This window comes from Stegostoma tigrinum, chromosome 33 (genome assembly GCF_030684315.1).
Source record: "Stegostoma tigrinum isolate sSteTig4 chromosome 33, sSteTig4.hap1, whole genome shotgun sequence".
Lineage (NCBI taxonomy): Eukaryota > Metazoa > Chordata > Chondrichthyes > Orectolobiformes > Stegostomatidae > Stegostoma > Stegostoma tigrinum.
Window position 1 is genome coordinate 17,350,179 of NC_081386.1, and position 22,837 is coordinate 17,373,015.

The 22,837-nt window shown below is 40.5% G+C and overlaps 1 protein-coding gene across 1 annotated transcript in view; it reads right to left on the reverse strand.

Moving 5' to 3' along the window:
- adam10a (ADAM metallopeptidase domain 10a) overlaps positions 1 to 8,780 on the reverse strand; it is a 136,886-nt gene extending 128,106 nt beyond the window's left edge. Inside the window, exon 1 of the mRNA XM_048562734.2 lies at positions 8,369 to 8,780. Coding sequence (XP_048418691.2) covers positions 8,369 to 8,435 — 67 coding nt within the window. The 5' untranslated portion in view covers positions 8,436 to 8,780. The remainder of the gene's footprint in view (positions 1 to 8,368) is intronic.
- Between the last annotated feature and the right edge of the window lie 14,057 nt (positions 8,781 to 22,837).

Genomic DNA, 22,837 nt, shown 5'->3' on the forward strand with positions numbered 1-22,837 from the left:
CTATACTCTCCTCTCCACCTTCGGTCCGCCTCCCCCTCTCTCCCTATTTATTCCAGTACCCTCACCCCATCCCCCTCTCTGACGAAGGGTCTAAGCCCAAAACGTCAGCTTTTGTGCTCCTGAGATGCTGCTTGGCCTGCTGTGTTCATCCAGCCTCACATTTTGTTGTCTATTTTAAACATCAGGCAGTATTTTAACTATAATGTTAAGGGAAAAAAAAACAAACAAAGGAAAGGAGTTTAGAATAACTTAACTATTGGAAAACTTATTTGAACAACAGATACAGTACATGTTACTAATTAACTGTTCAATATAATTATGATCACATAATCATGCCCCTTGACTAGATTTGATTACGTAGAAAAATAAAATGCTAACATCAACTTGTTAGGCTAAATGGCTTCTGCCTCTCATTTCATTTTTGGTACTGTTTGTGCTTATGTTTAATACAGCCTTAAATGTGCCAGAAGAATGCAGAAACATTAAGTAAGTTTGAAGAAAGTAGTGTAGATATTCAACCAGTCTGGTCATTGACATCTGGTTCCAAGACCATTTTTCACTTACACCAAGTATTTTATCCAATAAGTTGTGCCACCTGTGGTTCAGGTTGTAGTATTCCTGACTCACTCAATTTCCCGTCAAATAGAAGAAAATGCCATCAGTTGACCCAGGGCTCAAGCTTCAATAGACAAAACACAAATTCAACTCCTGAGGAAATTCTGGCGGTTCCTGTCTGTGCAATTTTCCAGTCACCTTGCTTCCCTACCAAGCACTGTTGGTCAAAAAGTTACTGAAGAACATGTGGATGCTCTTGGATTCCACTGTTAGAAGAAGAAAAGCAAAAGCAACAAGATGGTAGTGATTAACAGCAGCATGCACACCACAAACCCAACAATCTATTTACACAGAAATTTACAGCTCCTGTGGGAGCATCCTACAAATGGATATGCTTACGTACAGACATTGCAACCCATGCAATACCATACAAAATATCTGGACCCAAACACTAAAGCAGATACTGAACGTCAATCCAACAAATTCAAAATAAGCTCAGAGTGAACATGAGGTTTAGAATAAGAAACAGGTTAATAAGATCTCAGAATTAACAGCTCACTTTTGGCTGATAGACCACAACAGCATCCAGTAGGCATTTGTACTCATTCACATCAAATTTGCAATCTGGAAGTCTGCAAATAAGAGGGGACAAAAAAAAACTAGTTCTTGTCAAACCAGTTCAATAGCAGCCAATTTTAAGATTGAATTTTCTTTTAAATTAATTCACAATATTCAGCCCTAATGCAGTCATCTCACATTGTAATAATTAGCAATAGTAAGACCTTAGATGCTCAAGTCAGAGACAAGTCAGCACGGAGCCAGAGGAACACAGCAGGCCAGGCAGCAAAGGAGCAGGAAAATTGACGTTTTGGGTTGGGGTCCTTCTTCAGAATTTCTCCACACTTACCTCCAGTAATTGGCAAGACAGTTTTGTTTCCAACATCTATGATTGCATCCAGTTGGTCTAGTTTTCATAATATACAAGGTTGCATAATCATGCATTTCGTTCTCACGCCACTCCTAACAATACTACAGCTTATTTTAGTTCACTGGGACTAGGGAGAAACAATTTGAATGTGGGCAAATCCAAGTGTGAAGAAGTCAATCCACCCACATGAAAATTAATGTTTCTTGTATTTAACTTTGGAGGCTTTTAGCATTAATCATGCTTTCCCATCTGAAGATTCAGATACATTTTACATCACTAATTCACAAAATTCTTGATGCAATAAGCTATCTTTAGAAGAACAACTTTATCCTGATTAAAGAAAACCAGAAAAGGTTATTCTAAGAATTACAGAATCAAGGAGAAATCTCAAAAGTAATCCATTGCCAGTCTCCGTCTCTGGTTCTCCTTGTAGGAATCGGAATTTGGTTTCTCTCAAGACTCAGGGTTTGAGGCTCCATCTTAAAGATCAACAATTTTATTTATGTATCCATTTATGGCATTTCAGATAGGCACTTTGATGCAACCAGATTTCACAAGGATAAGGCTCTCGGCCATAATTCTCTTACAATTAGTTTTGCTGCACTGTCTGCTGGAAGTCAAGTGGAAACTAGGCATTTCCCACCTACGAAGGAATCTATACTTGTCTAGGGAAGCACACCTACCCAAGTTCTCAAGTCTCTGAACCTTTTGAACAAACAGTACGTCTAAAATCCATCAGCAAAAATGGCCCATTGAATAGACTAAGATAAAACCAAAGGGCAAGTTAACCAAAAATACTAAAAATGAAGTCAGATCTCAAAGACGTATTATTGGCTTGTCCATAGTTAATAGTAAGAATAAGCATGACTTACTGGCATCTGAAGGCACAGCAAGCAAAACTATTTAAACAAAGAGGTTTGTTTGAAAAATAAATGTGCTGGTACCTAATGTCTGGGATTTCTATTGTCCCAATTCACCCATACATCCCATTGCACCCTCCACAAAAGACTTGCATTCATATCATGCTTCTCATGATCAGGAACAGTAAGTTGTTGTTAGATATTATTCTCAGAAGCCAACTCCAAAAGAAATTATAGAAGTCCCATGGTGTGGAAGCAGGACACTCAGTAGACTGAGTCCACACAGGCCCACCAAACAGTATTCCCCCACCAGACCCATCCCTCGGCCCTATCCTTGTAACCCTGCATTTCCCTATTGCCAATCCACCAAACCAACACATCTTTGGACTGTACGAGGAAACCCATGCAGGCATGGGGAGAACATCTGTATAGAGTTTGCACGGTCACCCTAGGGTGGAATTGAACCCAGGTCCCTGGTGCTGAGAGGCAACAGTGCCAATCACTGAGACACCACCCTCTAAAGAAACCCAACATCCCAAAAAGGTTTATAATGGACATATAGTCATAAATAATCACAGATTTGAGAGATCCTTGTGTGCAAACCAACTGCCACATTTCACTATATCATAACGATGACTAGACTTGAAAAGTAGTCCACTGACTGTTGAGTCAGTCAAATGCACTACACAAATCCAAGTTTTGCTTTCTAAACCCACTTCAGAATGCAGAGAGCTTTCAAACCACCCTGGTGCCTGTATTAATATATGGGTTCCATTCTCATACCAGCACTGCTGAAGATTAAATGCATCAAGGGTTCTAGGAATAGCACAGTCACCTTTCCTTTTCTCCCACAACCTTCTACATAATAGAAAGGGAGTTTCAGTATAATCAGCCTAACGTGTGCCCTGGAATTTGCTGTCACCCTGATACAGAGGTCTGGCGGGCTTGAAATCATGCACTGCTTCACACAGCATAGAAAGAAGCTTTTTGCTGGAACTTTCAAACAAATTTGTAAATACAGCTACTCCCTCCTGGTTCCTTCATCATTGGGCTCAACGGTAACAACCTATTCCATCAAGGCTGGATAGACTAGAGGTAGAAAAAGACATTTTCCCTGGGGAGTCTGGAACCAGGGGACAAAGTCTCAGGATACAGAGAAGGCCATTTAGTACAAAGGTGAGGAAACATTTCTTCCCTTTTGGAGGACGGCGCAGGGTTGGAATTCTCTACCACAGAAATCAATGAAGGCCAATGAATATATTCAAAAAGAAAAATAAATATTATCATTTAAAAGCATCAACAGGCATGGAGAGAAAGCAATATGGTGTTGAGATAGAGCCATGATCATATTGAAAGACTGGACAGGCTCAAAAAGATCAAATGGTCTATTACTAGTTTCTGTATTTATATAGTTTTCTTAACTTAATAAAATGGTTCCCAGGCACGTCAGAGGGATATTAGTGAGCAAAATCACACACTGAGCCACATAAGCTGATACTATGGGCAGAATGATTTAAGCTTTTAATAAGGTTCTGCAGAAGGTCAGAAAGTAGGGGTGTCAAGAGCTGCTTAGGGCACAAGCAGCTGCAAGTGCAGTTGTTAACGGGTGAGCGATTAAAATCAGGGCTGCTGAAAAGGCTAGAAATGCAGGAGCAGGATGTGAGGAGAGGTGGTTGTAACAGAAAACAGGAGGAGTGATGAGAGAGAGGGAGAGAGAGAGAGATTTGAAAAACAAGGAATATTTTGCTGCACTGGGAGCCAGTCTAAACTTCAAAAGCACAGGGGATAAGGGACAAATGGGACTTAGTGCATGTCAGGATACTGGTGTCAATGTCAAATGTCAAAGTGTGGAAGAAGAAAGGTCAGCCTGAAGAAACTGATTGTGGGTATCTCAGTACTGGCCTACAACTTGGAGATGATCAGTAGGGCGTCAGGAAGATGGGGGCTGATGTGAAACATCACTAGCTTCTGTCCTGTTGTGGTCACAATCCCAACATATTTATCAGATTATGTGGCTGATCAGTGGTGATGAGGATTTAAGGTGCTTAAATTAAAAGCCAAAAGAGACATCCCAGAGTCATTTGTTAGCATTTCCATGCCATGCCCATAATCTGCCACTTGCCAATCCAAGCCGAGGTGGTGCCCAGTCCCTGCTGCCAGTTGTCACAATTATTTTTTATCTTGCAGATGGAGCTGAGCTTTGTGGCATTGTCATCCACTCCTGACTTAATAACGATGTCATTGATGAAGTGCTTAGGTCAAGGATATCTTCTGAGAGCACCCCAAGTATATTAATTCTTGGCTTCTAAGAATTGTGACCAATGTGTTTGACACGCTGTCCGCTGGCAGCTTTCAGATAAGGCAACACACCTAAACACCAATCACCTCTTCAGGATAACATAAGATTCAGTCAAATGAAGGGAAAAATGGCAATCCAGTGCAACCATGATCTAATTGAGTGGCACAAGTACACTCCACAAAAGCAACCTAGAGTTGTCACAAAAAAAATTGACAAACATCAAAAAGCTCCTGTTCCTTGGAAAGCTCACATGATGTGAATTTGGCTGAGACTTGGGCACTTACTCCCCAACCACCTTCATGGACGAAAATAGTCAATGGCCTAAAGGCAAAAGAAAATAAAATCCAAATTTTCCTTTTCCACAAGAGAACTTAACTTATCAAAAGAATCACCCCCCACAAAATAAGAGTCTAAAACTCAAAGTAACTTATAGTTGCAACTAACAAATCACATCCTCAACACAATAAATTTGCCATGTTCTCAGAGTACAGAAAACATCAAACAAGAAAAACAACAAACTTCGCACACACACGATAAAAATTCGTTGCTAAGGAAAGCATCTGGCATATTTACATGAGGAAAGGTTTTCACATGTAACTGAGACCCCAAGGAATTAAACTTCCTCCAATTGTGGAAAGAGAAAAATGGGTGGAAACTCATAACAGGAAACTTCAGATACAAGAAAAAGGAGATAATCTTACTGGGCGGTAGACAGAGAGTCCCATATTGTCTGTTTGCCCATGTCACAAGATTAACTCATATGCAATTCCAAAGAGTTGAGAAAAATCAAAAATTCTACCCAACATTAGATTAGTCCACATTCAGTAGGATTCTAAATTTCATTCCATACACACACTGACTGTTAAAACATTATCCTAAGCTGTTTTTCTTGATAGTTTTTGTTGTGCTGGTTTGCTGTTGCCCGACAGGTGGCAGGTCCTTAGTCTACTTCTGCTGAATGGGAATCACAACAGAGATGCTAACATTAGCTAATCTGGTTCTGAGTATTGAGCCAACAGGTCCCATACCGAGCAGAACACCCAAAAATGTCAAAATTGTGCCACATAAATGCATTATCAGATTAGGGAAACTCATCTATGAAAATCAGCATATTTGCACAATATTGTTTCCTTTCTCCACTGTGGAGGAAAACAGAAGACTGATACTATGAATGGGAACTGCTACCCACAAGCGTTTTCTCACATAACCTTTACAAAGCAAGACCTCACAATAACTTCAGCATGCCCAATTGTTTCTTTATATTTATTACAAAAGATATGACTTACTGCCTCAAACATAAAGCTGATGTCTCTGTAACCAAACAAGGCAATAGAAGGGATGCAAAACAGAGCACTAATGTTGCAAAACATTTCTTTCAAAATGAAACTGAAACATGGTACAACTTCTGACCTCAATCCAAGACAATATCTCCAAAATTTAGTTAATAAGACCATAAGACATAGGAGTGGAAGTAAGGCCATTCGGCCCATCAACTCCACTCCGCCATTTATATCATGGCTGATGGGCATTTCAACACCACTTCCCCCATAGCCCTCGATTTCTTTTGAGATCAAGAATTTGTCGATATCTGCCTTGAAGGCATCCAACGTCCTGGCCTCCACTGCACTCTGCAGCAATGAATTCCACAAGCCCACCACTCTCTGGCTGAAGAAATGTCGTCTCATTTCAGTTTTAAGTTTATCCCCTCCAATTTTAAGTCTGTGCCCACGGGTCCTAGTCTCCCCGCCCAATGGAAACAACTTCCTAGCGTCCACCCCTTCTAAACCATACATTATCTTGTAACTTTCTATTAGATCTCCCCTCAACCTTCTAAACTCTGAGTACAATGTCAGGATCCTTAGCCGTTCATCACACGTTAAACCTACCATTCCAGGGATCATCCGTGTGAATCTCCACTGGACACGCTCCAGAGCTAGTATGTCCTTCCTGAGGTGTGGGGCCCAAAATTGGACACAGTATTCTAAATGGGGCCTAACTACAGCTTTATAAACCCTCAGAAGCACATCGCTGCTTTTATATTCCAACACTCTTTAGATTCTTTTTGTAAAAGAATATCAGGTAGCTGAATACCTTCATAAAAAGGTATCACATCAGAAAGACTAAAATTGATTGGATGAAAAAAGACACCAAAAAAAACCTTTTCTTTAATAAAGCATAAAGTTTCCATTTGTTCAAAAAAGATGATTTACTCTATGCGCTCTTAACACAACAGGTTATAATTCCAATGGTGACTCCGGTAACCTCCAGAATCTCATCCAAACAGTAATCCTTACAGGCTTCGTAATAAGTTGAAAATAAAACAATTTAAAAGTCATTCCAGCTTTTGCCCCAACATAACGGTGGCTCAGTGGTTAGCACTGCAGCCTCACAGCACCAGGGACATGGGTTCAATTCCCGCCTCGGGCAACTGTCTGTGCGGAGTTTGAACATTCTCTGTGTCTACTTGGGTTTCCTCCGGGTGTTCTGGTTTCCTCCCACAGTCCAAAGATATGCAGGTTAGGTGGATTAGCCATGCTAAATTGCCCATAGTGTTCAGCAGTGTGTGGGTTATAGGGGGAGGGTCTGGGGTGGGATGCTTCAAGGGACAGTATGGACTTGTTGGGCCGAAGGGCCTGGTTCCACACTGTACGAAATCTAATCTAAACCTTAACAGCTAAGGACAGGCACGCCAGCGCCTACAGCAATCGCTGCGAGGAATAAGGGATGGGGAACCCTAACTGCTCTCCCCAAAAATGGTTTTACGGTATCAGCAGTAACATGGGCGGATAATGATTCAATTCAACTTTTCGACTGTGCATGACAAAGTCTCATGGAACACTCCACACCGTCAGATTGATTGGTTTCTGACAGATGATAGGCAACAGAAATGCAGTGCCACTTCTTACATTCCTTTGTAAGCCGTGCACGTGGGAGATGCATCTTCTCAAATCTTTGGAAAAACGATCAGTCTGAAAATCGCTGACCACGCTAAAATCTGCGGAGTGCATGTTAGTGACCATCAAGATCTCACTGCCAGAGCCACATCCTCAGCAAAACAGTCACTGTTTACAACGCGAGGCGCTCACCTTGCAAGGCGCGTTCGCGTCAGGAAGTAAAAATGAAAACAACAGCACGACAAATTCGAGATCAACGGTACCCACACCCAGCCCACATCGAACAAAAACGAGAAGCATACTGTGCAATAAAATCGGGCTCCTCGGCATTTGTTGTTTCATTCAAACTGAGAGAAAATAGTGAAGGTTTGATGATGCGATACTGGGTGTCGCCGACTTGCTGAAACATGCAAAAGCCAAAAAGGAGTTTGCACCATGAACACAAGGAAACGAAAATCAATAAAGGGGGAGGGATTAAAAAAGGAAGAGATAAAGTTAAAATAAAAGAGAGAGTCTATGACAGACAGGAGAAATGAAGGAACGACACTCACTCTCCTTCCGTGATAACCGAGAGGAAGCCAGCTGCAGCTAGGCTGGAACGAAACCCTCATAAACCGGGGCTTAGTTCAATAAAACCACACGGCCAGGTGAGACAGGGCAGCGGGAGCGTGTGTGGAAAAGAAAATTCGAGGCCCATGCCGGAGAAGGATCGGCGCTGGGGGCCGGACAACGGGAGCCAGGCCTGGCGATCCAAGGCCAGAGCCTCGGACTATCCCCGACCCTCACGGCTCAGTGACACCCCACCCCGGCGAAAAAGCTAGAGGCCTCTTACCCCGCAAACTCGACGCCCAGGTCAGCAGCAGCCCGGCTCCGAGCAGTAGCATCGTCGGCGACCGCATTCCGGGCCGCAGCGCCAGGAAAGGCGAGGAAATTTAATCTGGAATATTCTGCGGGCAAACCGGCGCCTTCACTTCTCCTCCGCTCGTACCCAAGCCCCTGTATTTTCCTTCTCACCACCAATTCGTCTCGTTGTCTGTGCGTTTCCTTGCTTGCTTCCTGAGGAACCCAACCCTAGACGCCGACCTTTATCAGACTCAAACCGCCGGCTGACTAACTGAACGTTCGCGCAAACGCCGCTCCTTGGCTGCCCTCGCGCGCTGCCAAATAAGGAGCCCGCCTCACTCTTAAAGGGGCCGCGTCCTCCTCGCCTACTGCAACGAAACACAGCCGCCTCAGGAAGATGAAGTTGACCCAGCTTTCGCGGTTCAGTGATGACGGTGCGCGGAAGAAGATATCGTTACATGGCCTGCTGCAACACGCTTCTGGAGCCAGGTCTTTCAGCACAGACGGGGAAATGCGAACCACCACTGTGCCTCAAGCGTTCCTTGCCGAGAGCATGACGGTCTATCTCTAAGTCAGATACTTTATCATTTGGCTATGCGACCTTAGTGTGTATAGAAGTACCCTCCTCCACAACAGGAGGGTGTGTTGTTTAGCTCAGCTGGCTGGACGACTGACTTGCAATGCAGAGTGGTACCAACGGGTTCATTTCGCATCTCAGCTCAGGTTGTCACGAAGGGCTTTGCTTCTCAACTCCTTCCTCTCCCATTCACAGTCTGGGAAACATGGATGAGTTTCTGTTTCTGTGCTGTATGACTCACTAACCCGAAGTGTGGTGGCCCTCGGGTTAACAAGAGAGCAGCTCTATCATTTGGCCGATTTTAACTTTACCGTCATCCCAGGAATATCTCTTTAATCTGATTAAATACATTTTAGAGTCACAGAGCACAGAAATAGGCCCTTTAAGCAGTCCACATCAAACAGGTTTCGTAATCTGGACGAGAACCTGCACTTGGCCCATATCCATCCAAACCTTTCCTATCCATGTACCTGTCCATATGTCTTTTAAATATTGTAAGTGTACCTCTGCCACTTCTTCTGGCAGCTCATTCCATACACATAACACGCTCTGTATGAAAATGTTGCCCCTCAGGTCCCTTTTAAATCTTTCCCTTCTCACCTTAAACAATTTAGACTTTCGTTCCCTGGAGAAAAGACTATTGGCTATTCACCTTATCTATGCCAGTCATGCTTTTATAGACATCTGTAAGGTTACCTCTTAACCTCCCATGCTCTAGTGGAATAAAAGTCCCAGCCTATCCAGCCTCTCAGTATAACTCAAACCTTTCAAACGTAGTCACATGCTTGTAAATCTTTTTTGTACCATTTCCAGTTTAATAACATCTTCCCTATGCAGACTGACCAGAATTGTATACAGTACTCCAAATATGGCCTTATCAATGTCTTGCACAGCTGTAACATGACGTCCCAACTCCTGTACTCAATGCTCTAACCAATAAAGGCAAGCCAAACACCTCCTTCTATCTGCGAAACCAACTTGAATTCGATGAGTACAGATACCTGTTGCCACTTGGCATTCTTCTCTCTTGTGATCTGTGCAAAATAAAAAAATTCAGCAATATTTCCTTCAAAAGTTTTCTTTAAATGGCAGCAGATTAGTGCCATCACTTTTGCAAACTTCCTGACTGAAACAAGAGGTGTATTTAAAAGCATGCTGAAACTGCACTTGTTGGGCATGAGGTCTCTGATTGCTATGTGTATTTCTGCAAAAAGGTGCTTAACAAGTTGTAAGAGAAACACTTGCTCAATTTTACTGTATGCAGTATGATTGTGATACCTTCCAAAAACTGTTAATTTCTCATTGTTTCTCGATGGTTGTTAAGAAGGTGCTGAATAAAGCACAATGACTGATGGGAAAAGTCAAAAATAAAGCTAGAGAATGTTGAAAATACATGACAGGTTTGGCAGTATCTCTGCTTCACAAATGATAGATGGTCCCAGCTGTGCTGATTTTTTCCAGAATTTTCTAAATTTATTCAACACAAAAGAGAAGTGTTTTGGTAAAGACTTTAATAAAAACTCGTTGGATTCATTGTTGTTACTTTAATCACCTGTAATTGGGTTGCATTAGTAATTTTCCCAAATGTTCTTGGTACAAGTGACAATGATTGTGTTCTTCAATCGTATTGTCTTCTTTTGGGAGATTGAGTTGAATTTTTGTGAATGCCAACTAAGTTCAGTGTTGCAAAGCTGCTTCTTGTGCCTCCTTTTATGTGTTCTTTTCCATCACAGTTTGCAGTTCTGTGGCACAGAGCACAAATGTGAAACAGCATACAAAAGTGTATGTAATTAACCCTTACTGAGTCCACACTAATGCACACTCACTGCCAATGCAGTGAGCAAAACTCATTCAGAAATGTTTATTAGACCAAGGCTGGGAGACAAACTAGACTTTAATGTTTCACTAGAGCCTTTGTGAGTCTTGTAATATCAAGCTACAGGTAATATTGGTGATCTTAAATTACTCAAGGTAACCAAATTGCATACTCAAATCGTAAAAAGTCATTGTGAGAAAAAAAAGGGCAGTATTCATACATTTTCTGTTAATGAGAGAAAGTCAGTATGCCAGAGCTCTCTTAATTTAACCACAACATTACCATTGCACCTCCAAAAGGCTCTTCTGGAAGCTGCCGTTTGTCAGCTCTCTAAAGAGCCACTGCATTGGTTTTATGCCTCACTCAAATTTTCAACTTCATTTGGAAATTATTGAAATATATTTACATATACTGCTTCCAATCTTCAAATTTCATTGGATTTCAGTTGTGCTAGGGGATTCCATTATTAATTTCAATAGTCACAGTTTATACAGCACAGAAGCAGACCCTTCAGTCTACTTGTCCATGCCAACCAGATATCCCAAACTGAACTGGTCCCATTTGCTAGCATTTGGCCTACATACATGTCAACCATTCCTCCATCTATTAATCCTTCTAAATGTTTAAATTGTACCACCTCCACCACTTTCTTTAGCAGCTTGTTACTTTCACACACTACCCACTGTGAGAAAAAAAGGGCCCTTGGGACCCTTTTAAATCCTTCCCTCTCATCTTAAACCTATGCTGTCTGGTTGTGCACTTGCAGAACCGTGGAATTGCTTCCTGGTCAACATGCAAGTTAGCCTTGGCTCCATTGATAGTACCTGGACCTTCCTGAAAAATGTCCCTAGACCTTCCTGAAAAATTACGACTTCCCTGAGGCAGCCATTTTCTAATTGAAAATTGTCGACCCAATCTCAGTGATTCTTTCTCAACCAATTTTTCCCCATCAAGCTTGGGCTCAATCAGTGGTGACTGAACCAACCGCTTCCCACAAGAGACCGGAACTGAAGTTGTACCCTTAATCTGTAAAGGATCTGCTGAGGTCTTGTGCAAATTTGATGGCTAAATTTCAGAGTGACTTTTGTTAAAGACTGGTTCTGCAATTACTGAAATGGCTGTATCAGTATCGAACTCCATGAGAACTGGGTGACCATTTAACCAGATGTTTATTTTGATTGGTTCTGATTTGAATATTACTAAGCAATATAACTGTTCCAAATCAGATGTAAATTAACTTTCCAGGGTCTGCACTCTCCTGGACACCAGCCTATAAGTTCTCTTACTCAATTTAGGTCCAGTGGTAATGGGAATTGCAGATGATAGAGAATCCGAGATAACAAAGTGTGGAGCTGGATGAACACAGCAAGCCAAGCAGCTCCTAAGATGCTGCTTGGCCTGCTGTGTTCATCTAGTTCCACACTTTGTTATCTAGGTCCAGTGGGACTGTTTTGCTTTTTTGAGTCTACATACCAACAGCAACTACACTGGTTTGCCGGTCCGGATCCTAACAAAAATCTTAACCTTTTGAACTTTGACAGGTATGAACAGGTTCTGTTCAGTATGAGAGCTGGCTCTTCGGAAGCTGGATCAGTGACAAGGACTATCCACATGTAAATAAAAGGTGAATTGGTGATGGGATATTGGTACTGTGGACTTATTTCATTGGCGATGACAGAAAAGAACCTTTGTCTTGCAACTGACCTAGAGCCACTCTGTTCAAGATATGTCCTAAGTGAGGCTATGCAATTGCCTCACCCAAGTGGCATTCCCCAAGCACAGTCAAACTGGTGGGGGTGTCCACTTCAATCAGAATACCCGATACCACATATGCTCTACTTGCAACAGTTGCTAATGACAAAGCCAGTGGTAGTGCCTGTTTGAAGTCCAATTGGGCTTCAGCTATTAGGTGCTTTTGCATGGTTACATCATTAATCCCACGTACCAAATGGTCTCTCAAGCCCTCATTAAGGGTTAAAACAAAGTCACATGCCCCTGCCAGTTGTCTTAACCCAACAAAAATCCCGATACTGTTTCTCCTGGTTCATGAATTACCGAATAAAACCTATAGTGTCTCAGAATTACAGGAGGCTTGGGGTCATCATATTCCTTAATTAAATCCATCAACTCTTCAAAGGTTTTAGTATCCAGTCCCTCAGGGAAAGTTAGGCTCCTAATAATCAAAAAAGTACAGGTCCACGAGCTGTCACGGGAATTACTCATTTCTTTTCATCTGCCCCAATGTCATTTGTCCAGGGAAGAATAACACATTCTTTCCAATTACGTAGCCTAGTCTTGCCAGCAGGATTGAATGAGTCAAGCTTCCCAAATAATGGCGTAATACCAGAAGTGCTTACCCCAGATCAAAGATGATGTTGTGAACAAATTTCTTCAGGAGCATACTTTTCTCTTGTCGTCACCGAAATAAGTCCACAATGGCCAATATCCCATCACCAATTCACCCTTTGTTTACATGTGGAAAGTCCCTGACACTGATCCAGCTTCCTCAGAGCCAGCTCTCATACTGAATTGACTGTGTTTATATCTGTCAGCCAGAGCCTTCTAATTGGACCAGATTAACAGCCCCAGGCAGGGAACTCATATTCTATGAAGTCCAGCTGGCCCTCCTTGTTACAATCGATACACAAACCTGCTATATTCACATCCAAAACATTTATATACGTAGGAGTGTTACCCCACCCTGACCGGAGACAAAGACTCAGGAGGCAGACAGGATTCAGGCAGTGGCAGACTTTTCTTCAAGCCAAAACCAGTTAACACAAGGAGAGGGCCAAAGAATCTTCCTCATATCTGGCTTCTTTTTTCCTTTATCTGCAACTCAGATCAGAAGAGAGTTCAATGACACACTCTGATTTTTAAGGTGAAATACTGCATTCTTACACTTTTTGCATTACAATAATCACACACAGCATGGTCACTGTGTCCTCCCTCCTTATTCCTTACACCCAATCCTGTGAAACACATAATCAACGATCGGCATTCCTCATGACAGCACCACGTTCCTATGATTTCATGATGTTTAAAAGACATTGTAATCCCCAGGCCTTGTGATCTTCTTTGCATCCTATTAATTCACATTCCAACGTTACTGGTCTGTCCCATACTCACTTGCCTCTAAGGACCGCTTAAATTCTATTATTCATTATATTCCATGTGCTATCTGGCTATCTCTATCAAATTCAGTTATTCCTCTTATGTTTTCCACTGTTCCAGTTATGTATATAAAAAATACAAAAGACAGTTGGTTTTAACTAACTACTATTAAATTTATATTGTTAATTTCTGTTATAGAGTTAGTTATAAAGTGGAAAGTTATACAGCTACTTCTATTGTTAGCACTTTGTAACTAATAAGTTGCAAACAATCTATTTCGTTCAGGGTGTACCAAGCATGCTTTTCTAGATAAGGAAACCATTTCCTGAGACTAATTAACTTTCACATCTGGTTTTAAATGATTTTCCCTAATGCTTCTGTGAAACGTTGTTTATACATGCACCTATACTTAGGTTGAAATCTATCTCTGTGATTATCTGAAGAAACTTTAACTCGAACTTATTTTTAATTTTGTGAATAACTTCAAAGAAATAACTAATAACTACAAAACAGCTTTAGCTGTTGTTTTCACAGCTGCTTCATAAGTTAGGCAGACTGGTTCATGGACTGAGATTTACACCCCCTGTTCAAACTAGTCCTGTTCACCTAATGGGACAACATCTCTTCATTAATGAGGATGGAATCAATTACTTGTCTGTCCTTAGCATCCTCTTATTAAACCATCTCGGGTGTTGCTTGTAGGGTCTCCTGTTCACCTTGGAGTCGGTTCACGTAAATGCTGGAGCACTTACTTTAATTATATCATCTCGACCATTTTGTGTTTTAATGATGGAGCACAGTTTTATAATGTTTAATTGTTGTTTGCCATCTTGTGTCTTTCAAATATGTGCTACCCTTGCAACATAAATGACGAAAAGCAGTGGACCCAACACCGACCCTTGCGCCACACCATAGGTCTTCCAGCCCAAAAATACACCCTCTACTAACACCCTCTGACTCCTATATTCAAGCCAATTTTATATCCAGTTGGTTAGCTCCCCCTGTATTCCATGTGATCTAACCTTGCTAACCAGTCTACCATGTGGAGCCTTGTTGAAAGCCTCGCTGAAGCCACTACAGACAACGTCCACTGCTCTGCCGTCAGCATTCTTATCACTTCTTCAAAAAACTCAATAAAGTTAGTTAGACATGATTTTCCATGCACAAAACCAGTCTTTGCCTTTCCAAATGCATGTAAATCTTAGCCCTCAGAATTCTCTCCAATAACTTACCCAAGAGTGACATCATGCTCACCAATCTTTAGATCCCTGGCTTTTCCTTACCACCTTTGTGAAATGAAGGTGCCACAATAGCTAACCACCAGTCTTCTGGTACCTCACCTGTGGCTATCAATGAAACTAATATCTCAGCAAGGGCCTACCAATCTCTTCCCAGGCTTCCCACAAAGTTCTGGATACACTTGATCAGGTCCTGGGTATTTATCCACCTTTTCACATTTTAAAACATCCAGCACCTCCTCTTCTTTCATATGGATAATTTTCAACATATCACTGTTTATTTCTCAAGGTTTTCTAGCTTCCATATCCTTCTGCACAGTAACTATTTACGCAAAATACTTACTTAGTAACTAACTCATCTCCTGCGGTTCGACACATAGATGGTAACGTTGATTGTTAAGGAGCCCTACCCTCTCTCTAGTTACACTTTTGCACATAAACGATTTGTTGAATCTCTTTGGATTGTCCCTAACCCTATTTGCCAAAAGTATTTCACGTGCCCCTTTTGCCCTCTTAAATATACTCTTACTGCCCTTATACTCCTCTGGGGATACATTCAATCCCAGCTGTCCATGCCTGACATATGCCTGCTTCTTTTTCTTGATGAGAGCTTCAATTTCTGTAGTCATCCAACATTCCCTACATCTACCAGCCTTACCCCTCAGACTAATAGGAACATAGATCTCTGAATTTTCATTGTCTCATTTTTGAAGGCCTCCCATTCCATTACCTGTGAATAAGCTCTCCCAATCAACTTTTGAAAGTTTGTTCCTAATATCATCAAAATTGGATCTTACTTCAATTTAGAACATTAACTTTTAGATTAGGTCTATCCTATTTTAAAACGAATACAATTATGATCACTGGCCACAGAAGTGCATCCCTACTGAAACCTCAGTCACTTGCCCTGTCTTATTTGCCAACAGAATGTCAAGTTTTGCTCCTTCTCCGGAGTTACATTCACATACAGAATCATAATATTTTCTTGTACACACTTAACAAATTCATCTTGATCTAAGTCTGCAACACTATGGCAGTCCTGGTCTATGTTTGGAAAGTTAGAATCCCCTACCATTACAACCCTATTATTTGTACAGATATCTGAGATCTCCTTACATATTTGCTTGTCAATTTCTCACTGGCTATTGGGGGGCCTGTAGTACAATCCTAATAAGATGATCATCCCTTTCTTATTTCTCAGTTTTACCCATATAACTTTACTGGATGTTCTCCCAGAAATATCCTCCCTAAGTACAGGCATAATGTTATCCTTATCCAAAAATGCCACACCCCTCCTCTCTTGATCTGCATTCTATCCTTGCTATAGCATTTATACTCTGGAACATTAAGCTGCCAGTCCTGCCCCTCCTTGAACCATGTTTCTGTGATAACTTTATACACTGGTTCCATGGTCCCAACCATGCCCTTAGTTCATCTGCCTTACCTGTCAAACCTCTTGAATTAAAATTAATGTGGTTTAATCTATCAGTCTTACCCCATTTGCCACCTTGCTCTCGCCTGCCTTGACCATTTAACTTGCTCCTCTTCTCTACCGTACCAGCCTCAAGGTAATCTCTTTTCTTAGTATCTTTTTAGGCATCCACCCCCCACCCCATCACTCCACTAGTTGAAACTCTCCCAAGTAGTGCACTAACAACTCTTGCTGCAAGGATATTGGTTCCCTTTCAATTCAGGTGTAATCCGTCCTTCTTATACAGGTCATTTCTAAGCCAGAAGATCCTAATGATTCAAAAATATGAATCCCTGCTCCTGCAGCAGCTCCTCAGCCATGTATTCATCTGCCATATCCTCCTATTCCTACTCTGACAACCACATGGCACTGGGAGTAACCCGGATATTACTACCCGCAAGGAGCTACTTTTTAACCTCCTGCCTAACTTCCTATATTCTCCCTGCAGAATCTTGCTCCTTTCTGTTCCTGTGTCTTCGGTACCAATGTGTACAATGACCTTCTGTTGGTCACACTCCCCTTTGAGAATATCCTGCACCACCTCCAAGACTCCTTGACCCTAGCACCAAGAGGCCACACATCAATGACCCAGACAATTCTTAATTGATGATAATTGGCAGAAGTTACGATGAAACATGTTGTCATTTTTGAGTATTGTTGCACGTTTTGTTGGAGCTTTCAGGACATTCACAAGAATAACAATGTAATAGGGAACAATATTTTGTACCGCATAAGAAGAAAGTGCTGTCTGTTTGGCAAATGAATTGTTATTGGTAGCAGTGTTGTCATAGAGATAAGTACAAAATGAAAGGATTCACCAAAATGTGTCTTTATTTCAGCGATACTCAAGTTCTGTACCACCAAATGTCTACGTTCATAGCTATAATGAAATTAACTGCTTAGAATTCAAAACCTGTTAGGAAACGGTCAACATTCAACCTTACACAAATAAGGAAGTGCGACTGTCTGAAAAGATAAAAATGGGCACAGTACCTGAAATATTACATTTCTAGACTCCAAGCTGCATTAGTAATGATTATTCTGTATTTGTAAAAAAGGATGCAAATCATCTGAGCTAATGCAGTATACTGGTTCAGGGAGCCAATACTCTGATTATATGCTTCAATAGGTAAGATAATTTTTTTCTGAAACATGTTACACATTTAAGAGTACACAGGATTGCAATATTCGTGCGGGAAATTATAATTTTCATTGTGTTGAATAACTTTGCAGTTGTATCGAGATATATTAATTTGAAAGAATGAACTGGTGTAGCATTTGACTTATCTGGTACATTTACTACAATATTCAAGGATGAATACATTTCAAAAATAACTTTGATTGCATGTTTATTCGTACATACAATTAATACGACATTTGACACCAGAAAAGCTATGTTATTTACTCATAAAACCTATATAGGGAATAAAACTTCAGAATTTATTCTCCAGTAAGATACCGGACTTCTTTTAAAACTGTGTCAAAAACTAAATTCATCACACTACAAACATGAGATTTCAAAAAATATGTAGATAACTCACTGGTTAAACATTTGTTCATGACAAAATCTTAGGTCTACTGGAAAACTACAAAAATCAGCTATTTTCTGTACTATCATTCAGTTTGTGAGGCTTAGAGGACAATTTATGATACTCATCATTCAAAAATCAGATATTGCAAGTCAGACTAATGTTTTTGATATTGTTTTATGTTTGCAGTCATAGCAACATGGCACCAATGTTCCTTTGAACTTTGAATAAATTAGACTTGTATCTATTCTACCACACAAAACCAATCAGATCAAAAGAAAGAAAAGCAAAATGCAGTACAGTGGCTCAGTGATTATCACTGTTACCTCACAAAATCAGAGCTCTGGGTTCAATTCCACCTTGGGCAATTGTCTGTGTGGAATTTGCTCATTCTTCCTGCGCCTGTGTGAGTTTCTGCTGGTTTCTTTGCTCTGGCTTCTTTCCACAATCCATGGAAGTTAGGTGGAAAGGCCATGCTAAATTACAATGTAGTGTCCAGGGTTGTGGAAGCTAGGTGGATTTGTCACAGTAAATGCAGGGTTATGAGCATGAGCTGTGATGCTTTTTGTTGGGTTGGTGCAGACTCGATGGGCCACATGGCCTCTATCGAACTGCAAGGATTCTGTGAAATTTGTATCGATGCTAGAAATCTAAAACAAAACCAGAAATACTAGATAGATCGAGCATGTCTGAAAGTATCTGTGAAGTGGTAAAGAGAGAAACAGATTACTTTTGCCAAAATAATGGCCATTTTTAATTTCATTAAAAGACTAAAATGATTTAATGATTCATCAAGATTACACTCAAGGTTTATTATGCCCGCAAATGCATACAAGCAATTCACTGCCTTATATTGGTGTCAAATATTTAAAACAGATGAATTTACACTCCTGCTATCATAATAAAGGAAGGAATTCCGTAAAAATTTATTGAACATTTATCTTCAGCTACTGTATGCATGGCATAATTCTGCAGGATACTGTAACCAATAAATATTTTCACTCTAATTTACCAATCAGTATTTCAACTTTTCTATCAGCTGCTGCGAATGCAACGTTTGCCAGTTTCTGTTGATGACTTCATTTGCAGATAATCATTTGGTGTGGGACTGAATCATCTTGATCAAATCATTTCAGTTCCAACCACATTTTTTTTAGACCTATCTGTGCTGTTGGTTGATTGCAACTGAGTGAGGATATGTAGACTGGCCTCCATATCCCCAGGGAAGTTGCTTGAGAAAGAAACATAAATACAAAAAATTGGAGCAGGAGAAGGCCTTTGGCTCCTCAAAATTGTGTCATCATTCAACAAAATCATAACTAATCCACATGGGCCTCAACTCCTCTTTCGTACCATTATTTCCCTCAAGTACCTGGTAGTTCCAAAATCCACCTACTTACTCTTTAAATACTTTCAGTGATCTAGCCTCCTCAAATCACTAGGGTAGAGATATTGGCTACTCTCTGGAAGAATCTCCTTGTATCTTATATTTAAATGATCGTGCCCTAATTCTCTAACTCTTCTCTGAATTTGAGATTACCCCCCATAGTGGAAATATCTTCTCAACATCTACCCTGTTAAGCCCACTCAGAATCCTGTATATTTCAACAAGATCAATACGAAGAGAAAGTGAAGCTCATCATTGCCAAGCATACTTAAAACAATTTAATATTCCATAATTTTTCTGAATTTTTTATAAAAATCCATATTAAATGCTGCAATGTCATCAATGAGCCCTTCTGATAGTTAAAATGTGCATTTCTCATAATCTTAAGATCTGTGGGTAAATGAAAATGAAAACAGAAATAATTATATAAGATGATAAAATACCTCTGACTAAGAAAGCAATGCTGATGGGAATGAACAAGAGGTTAGAATACTTAGACCAGATGAATTTCAGCATTGTAGACAAAGTAAATTAACAAGTATAACAATCTTTGTTCATCAATGTTATATGCTTACCAACATTATTCAGTGTTGACTGCAATGTTTTATTACCTTGTGTTACTTTTCTCAGTTTCAAAGCTTTCTTCACTGTGTTATTGTAAACATTGTAAAATTTTGTTACTGGTATTTTAAAATGTTTGCAGTAAAATGTTAAACATTCTACTACACTGAGAAATAGAATCAGTTTTGTACAGTTACTTTTCATCCCATGCACAATTTCCCTGGCAGGAAGCTGTACAAGTGATCTGTTATTCGGTCACCATCAATGCCATTCTTGAATCAAACAGTAGGAGATGCATGACTGCAGTTTAGAATAACATTCTTGATGTTTGCATTTCCTTGTAGGAAAGCATCAATCCTTTTATCAGCTCTCCAGATGGAAGTGCTGCAAATGGAAAATGCATCATTTGGGACACTGTGTAAAAATTCTTATCCAGGTGCTGCAAACCATATCCGAGCAAGTACTGTGAGCAAATTATTTCAATGTGTAATGAAGGCACAAATCAAATTGCCTTGTTGCATATGTCCATTGATGTTAGTTTTTTGATGGAATAAAGAAGAATATCTTTTGAAAAATATGATAATTATGGAATGCTCTTTTAGGAACATTTTGAAATTGAGTATTGCTTGTTTTGCACCTAAGGTGTAGAAAAGTTAAATTTCAACATTAATTGCTGTGACATTAGTATACAAGGAGAAGCATTTCTATGCATATTTAAAATTATTTTAAAGATGTTAAATACAATAAATTTTGTTCACAAATATAGAAGGTAATGTTGGCAGTGAAATTGCTAATTGTTATAGCTTTTATTTCACTGACTACAAGAAATACAATGGTAGAGTTTTTCACATAACAGTGAATGAATGGGACACATTTACCACCCTATATCATTGTCAAGAAAAATGGTTAATTATTGGTCACAGAAATAGCGAAGCTCAATTTTCTTGTTTAAAGAACAGGTTTTAACCATATTCCCAAAAAAAACACCTGGCTGCACTGGTTAGTTACGTGTACTAACCACTGTAATCTGAATAACAATGTAATTTGGTGCTAACTCTTGCAGAAATGGTTTACAAATAATTTTGTTGAATATTTATACAAACATCTGAAAGAAGAAAATTTCAATCCCCTTGAATTAAGCTGAATTTAAATCTATAAAAGCGAAAGAGTTGAAAAAAAACTTCCATTTACACGATAGATAACACAGTGTGGAGCTAGAGGAATACAGCAGGCCAGGCAGCATCAGAGGAGCCGGGAGGCTGATATTTTGGGTCAGGACCCTTCTTCAGAAAGTTCAGACTCCAGCATTGGCAGTTCTTACAATCTCTTCCATTTACACTAAATTTAACAACATTCCAAAGTGCTTAACAATCACTGACAAACTTTTGAAGTGCAGTCACCGTTCTCAAAGAAAGATTTGCATTAATGTAGCGTTTTTCGTGACTACTGGATGTTCCAAAGTGTTTTACAGCCGGTGAAGTAATTTTGATGGGTAGACTTTTGCAATATAGGGAACATAATATTCAATTTGCCCACTGCAGGCTTCCAAAACAGCAACGACCAGGTGACCTCTTTTCCCATTGTTCATTGAGGGTTAATTGTTGGCCAGGAGAACCGAGACCATTCTCCTACTCTTCTGTGCAATAGTGTTTTTTAATCTCTTACATTCGGTTGAGAGAGCAGATGGTGCGTCAGTTTAACATTTCACAAAAAGTCAGCACCCCTGACAGATAGTACTTACCCTGTACTGAACTCAAGTAGCAGCAGTATTTTACATACATAATTCCAGAGTAAAACTTGTGACTCATAGGCAAGAACAATAAAATTCCAAATGTACAAATTGTCATCATGAATTTGGAGTCGGCGAAGTTTTCACAAGCTGCAATGTAAGTAACGACCAGAATTTGGTTGAAGGATACGTTTTGCCAAGTATTACGCTTAAGTATCAGCTCAGACCGTGCTCTGGAGTGAGTCAAATCAATATGAATTTTTAAAATGATGTTTACAATTGTTCTACTGCGTGGATGTCATCTAAAGCAGCGAAACTCAGTCTCACATCTTTTTGTAGATGTACGAAGGTCAGTATAGTTTCTTGTCAATGTTCCTTTAAGAAAGCTACAGGGTTACGAGGGCGCATGCCTACAACCACCAATCATAATTTCCTGCCAGATACTGGGCCTTTGTTTTCCTTTTTACATTAATTAGAGACACTGTTGTCCGATGCAACGCTGCGAAGAATAATTCGTGGCATTCTTCAGGGAAGCATATAATTTTGCGCAAATTAGTGAAAAAGTGTAAATTTAACTGACGAAAACATACTGTCTCTGCTGTTTATTTCTGTAATCTGCGGAGACTTCTTCTAGGAGCGACTGAACTCTAGTTCGAATGGAACCTCTACCGGCATGATATTCGTTTAAATGCATCCTTTATAATTTTCCAGGCAGCACTTTTTTTTTCCCCGGGGTCGCAGCAAACAGGTAAGTCATTCTGGAGAGCTGGTAGGGTGAGGGTGGAGACGCGCAGGCGTGGGTGCAGGCTGTGACGTCACGGGGAGGCTGGCGGTGTCATGGCGGCTGCCGGTCAGCGGCTCGGAGTGTTTTCCATGTAAACAGCTCGACGGCTCGTCCTCTCCTCTCCCTCCCTCCCTCCACCCCCCTTTTCCCTCCACCATCCCTCCCTCCTTCCCTCCCCCCCCCCCGCCGCCCCGACCACCCACCCCCTCCCCCAACCTACAGCGCGCGCGCGCGCGCGCATACACACATACT